The following is a 3784-nucleotide window of genomic DNA, read 5'->3' on the forward strand; positions in this document are numbered from 1 at the left end:
TGATAAGAGGATATGTAAGAAGAAAAGTAGAAGGATATTTAATTTCTCTTTTGTATTAGGTTGGAGATGACATTAAACATAATTTATTAACACTAAAATTAGTTATTATTAAGAGGAAAAAGATAATCATATGATCGAATATAATTTTCTAGAAAAAAATAAGTTACTCCTTATGACGTACGACTAATGTAGACACAGTGAAATTTCACATGTCGAGTTTTATGTAGAAAGGTATGCAATTTGTTGAATTCATTGCCCAAAAATTTCAATCATGAGGCGTTTTATAAAAATCACAAATCCAACAATCATTAATTCTTAATCAAGTTTCTACGAATTAGTAAATTTACATCAAATCATGATATCATATATGAGACGATGGTTGCTTTGGGTTCTAGAAACAAAAAGATATGTTTTGTTTGTTGATTGGGGAAAGCGAAATTCGATTGATATCGATGTGGGAAAGTATCAAATTATTTCCCATTTAAATTTCGTCATTTGTTATGGCAATCGGCGACGTGGTTGTCTTCCTATCTGGTATCTACCGGCGGCCACTTTTCCCGCCTTAAAAAATTGAGGTCAAATCCCTTGAAAATTAACGCGCCACCGGTTTTTAACTTTACGCAGAAAAGCCGAATTCTAGAATAAATGGAACCCTGTTTACCTAAACTTCTAAACCTTCTCTATAAAGCTCGCAATTTAATCGGAGTTGCGACCATCGGTTCTTCCTCCGCCGCTGCCTCCGCTGCAATTACATCATCTCCAAAGTTCTCTACTTCCGCCGCCGCTATGGATGATCTCCAAACCCTAAAAACCCGACTCTGCATCATTGGTAGTGGTCCCGCTGCGCATACCGCCGCCATCTATGCCGCCCGCGCGGAGATCAAACCTCTCCTCTTCGAAGGATGGATGGCTAATGACATAGCTGCTGGTGGTCAGCTCACTACGACAACAGACGTGGAGAACTTTCCGGGGTTTCCAGAAGGCATTCTAGGGTTTGAACTCATGGAACGATGTAAAAGTCAATCGATTAGGTTTGGTACCGAAATCTTCTCCGAAACTGTTACTAAAGTTGATTTCTCATCATCTCCTTTCAAAATATTCACCGATTCGAAATCTGTTATTGCCGATTCGGTTATTGTCGCTACCGGCGCCGTCGCGAGGCGGTTAACTTTCCCCGGCTCCGGTGAGGGAAAATCAGGGTTTTGGAACAAAGGTATTTCAGCTTGTGCCGTTTGCGATGGTGCTGCTCCGATCTTCAGAGGTAAACCGCTGGCAGTGATTGGCGGAGGCGATTCTGCAATGGAAGAAGCCAATTACTTAACTAAATACGGATCGAAGGTTTACATCATTCACAGGAGAGGTGAGTTCAGGGCTTCCAAAATCATGCAACAGAGAGCCATGAATAACCCCAAAATCGAGGTTATATGGAACTCAGCGGTGGAGGAAGCTTATGGTGCAGAAGGGAAATCTCTTCTAGGAGGTTTGAAAGTGAAGAATGTTGTCAATGGTGAGATTTCAGATTTGCAGGTTTCTGGTTTGTTCTTCGCAATTGGGCATGAACCAGCTACTAAGTTCTTGGATGGGCAGCTGGAGCTTGATTCCGATGGTTATGTTGTGACTAAGCCGGGAACCACCATCACCAGTGTAAAGGGTGTCTTTGCTGCCGGAGATGTTCAGGACAAGAAGTACAGACAAGCTATCACTGCTGCTGGTTCTGGTAAGTTTCTTGTCTCTCTTTGTTCAACAATTTATCTTTAAATGAATGAATTTGATTGCTAATTTGCTTATATACTTCACACAAGATTTTGATACATGCATTCGTCTATATATATTGGTTTTGTTAATGATTGATTGAAAGTTTATCATTGAATAAGCTCTATGATGGAATGAAAAATCTCGTTTGGTTTTGCTACACAGGAATGGAATGAAGCATTCCTCAAAGAATGTGATTCTTTAGCAATTAATGTTTATTCTTATTAAATACAATTTTTGTTTCTTTTCTTTATCACTTTAATTTCACCTAGGTTTTTTATAATCATACAAAACAAATGACATGCTTAAATGGTTTATTCCATTCATTTAATCCAACCAAAATTACCTTCCTCTTTCCATTCCTACACGATTCCATTCCATCATTTTCAAACTGACCCAAAATCTTGAATGGTATGAATCATTGCAAGATCTACAAAGATTTGTGATGATATATTTTTTTAATTTCAACTAATCAAATAAACGCAACAAAGTTTGCATACCATGTGATTTTAGAAAAAAAGCAATGGAATATTATTATTTATCTCACACATGTATGATTAAAAAGACATGAAAGTATTATATTATCATTTAATATTTACACATAAAGCTTGGCAACCACTACTACACTCTAAATGCATGTATTCAATTCCAAACTTTCTTCATTTGTATAAATGACTGAAATGCCCTTTCTAATATTAATATAATTTATTTTCGTGATGAAGGGTGCATGGCAGCTTTAGATGCAGAACATTATCTGCAGGAAATTGGATCCCAGCAAGGGAAGAGTGATTGATGATGTCAAAACTCAAATTGCCAAGAAAGAAAATTTTATAAAAAGCTGATTCATGTATGGCTTTACAACATTTAAGAATATTGGTATTTGATATTTATTGGCTGGAATATGCCAAGAATTTATTTATTTATCAAATTTGTTTGCTTTAAAAAACTATTTAGTGGATGATGGATGATATGTTGTTGAAAATGCTCAAAATTTAATTTGTTTCACTTCTACTATTTATGCCATGATCATAAGGTTATAACATTATACTCTTATTTCTATCAAAATTGACCTAAACAATCTTGAATGAATGATCTTCAATATTCAATGGTATTGTAGTCGATTATTAAATTGATGTTCCAATTTAATAGTTATGTTTTTACAAAATTTGGGCTTTAAGAAAATGATAGATCAATCTTTTGTCATAATGGAGAGAAGTGCAGTTGATTTAAAAATTGTTAGGGTTTTATGTGCAAATGAGATTCCGTTTATTATTTTGTGTAATCCACAATTTCATGAAATGGTAAATGCAATAAAAAATGCACCCAAAAGCAAGAATTGTTCTACTAGATAAATGTGTGAGAGATGTTGAGAAGGACTTAACACCATTTGAAGATACATAGTATTCACATGGTATTTCTATAGCATTTGAGGAGTGGTCAAACATAAACCGATCAAGTAGGATGCCAAAACCACTTCTAAAATATTGACTAGCTTTTGCTATCAAAACTTTCTAAAACTTGTTTTCATGAATGTAACAAGTATACATATATAAACAACTAGAAATCAAGTCATATAAGAAGCAACTTTTAAAAATATGGAAAGTAGTAAGTAGGGATATATGTTCTTTGTAACTCATCTTAAGGTATATAAAAGCTTCTAACTCTAAAGTGCTGTTTGTTTTTTTAATAAAAACCTCTTCAAACCATTTTTTGCTGCGCGACGCAGCACACGCGCATCACTTTCCCTCTCGCAGCAGCTTGTTTTTTGGAAGACTTCAGACTACAAAACCTCTGCGCGTGTGCTGCGTGGCGCAACACTTGACTTGCCTCTTCAAACCTTTTCAGCTTTCATTTTTTCCAAGTGTTTTTTTTTAGAATTTGGGTATAACTTATTTTTTTTAAACTTTTTATTTTACAACTTTGATTTTTTTTAAACTTTTATTTACGGATTTGATACAATTTCTTTTTATAGTTTCCACAAATTTTTTTAACTTGATTTAAAAAAAAAACTTTGATTTTTTATTTAACTTTT

At 34.7% G+C, this 3784-nt stretch overlaps 1 protein-coding gene across 1 annotated transcript; it reads left to right on the plus strand.

Moving 5' to 3' along the window:
• Nucleotides 1-482: 482 nt before the first annotated feature.
• Nucleotides 483-2757, plus strand: LOC145166686 (thioredoxin reductase NTRB-like). Its single transcript, XM_079085709.1, has 2 exons — nt 483-1717; nt 2475-2757. The coding sequence occupies exons 1-2, from the start codon at nt 646-648 to the stop codon at nt 2543-2545; spliced, it is 1143 nt and encodes a 380-aa protein (XP_078941835.1). The 5' UTR covers nt 483-645; the 3' UTR covers nt 2546-2757.
• Nucleotides 2758-3784: the final 1027 nt, after the last annotated feature.

Source organism: Lactuca virosa, chromosome 3 (assembly GCF_052849685.1).
Source record: "Lactuca virosa cultivar CGN04683 chromosome 3, Lactuca_virosa_CGN04683_v6, whole genome shotgun sequence".
In the NCBI taxonomy this organism is placed as follows: Eukaryota; Viridiplantae; Streptophyta; class Magnoliopsida; order Asterales; family Asteraceae; genus Lactuca; species Lactuca virosa.

Bases quoted from the DNA above. Each gene is read 5' to 3' on its own strand.
- LOC145166686 (XM_079085709.1), top strand. From the start codon at position 646: ATGGAACCCTGTTTACCTAAACTTCTAAACCTTCTCTATAAAGCTCGC. The intron at 1,718-2,474 runs GTAAGTTTCTTG...TTCGTGATGAAG, and splicing joins TATCACTGCTGCTGGTTCTG to GGTGCATGGCAGCTTTAGAT.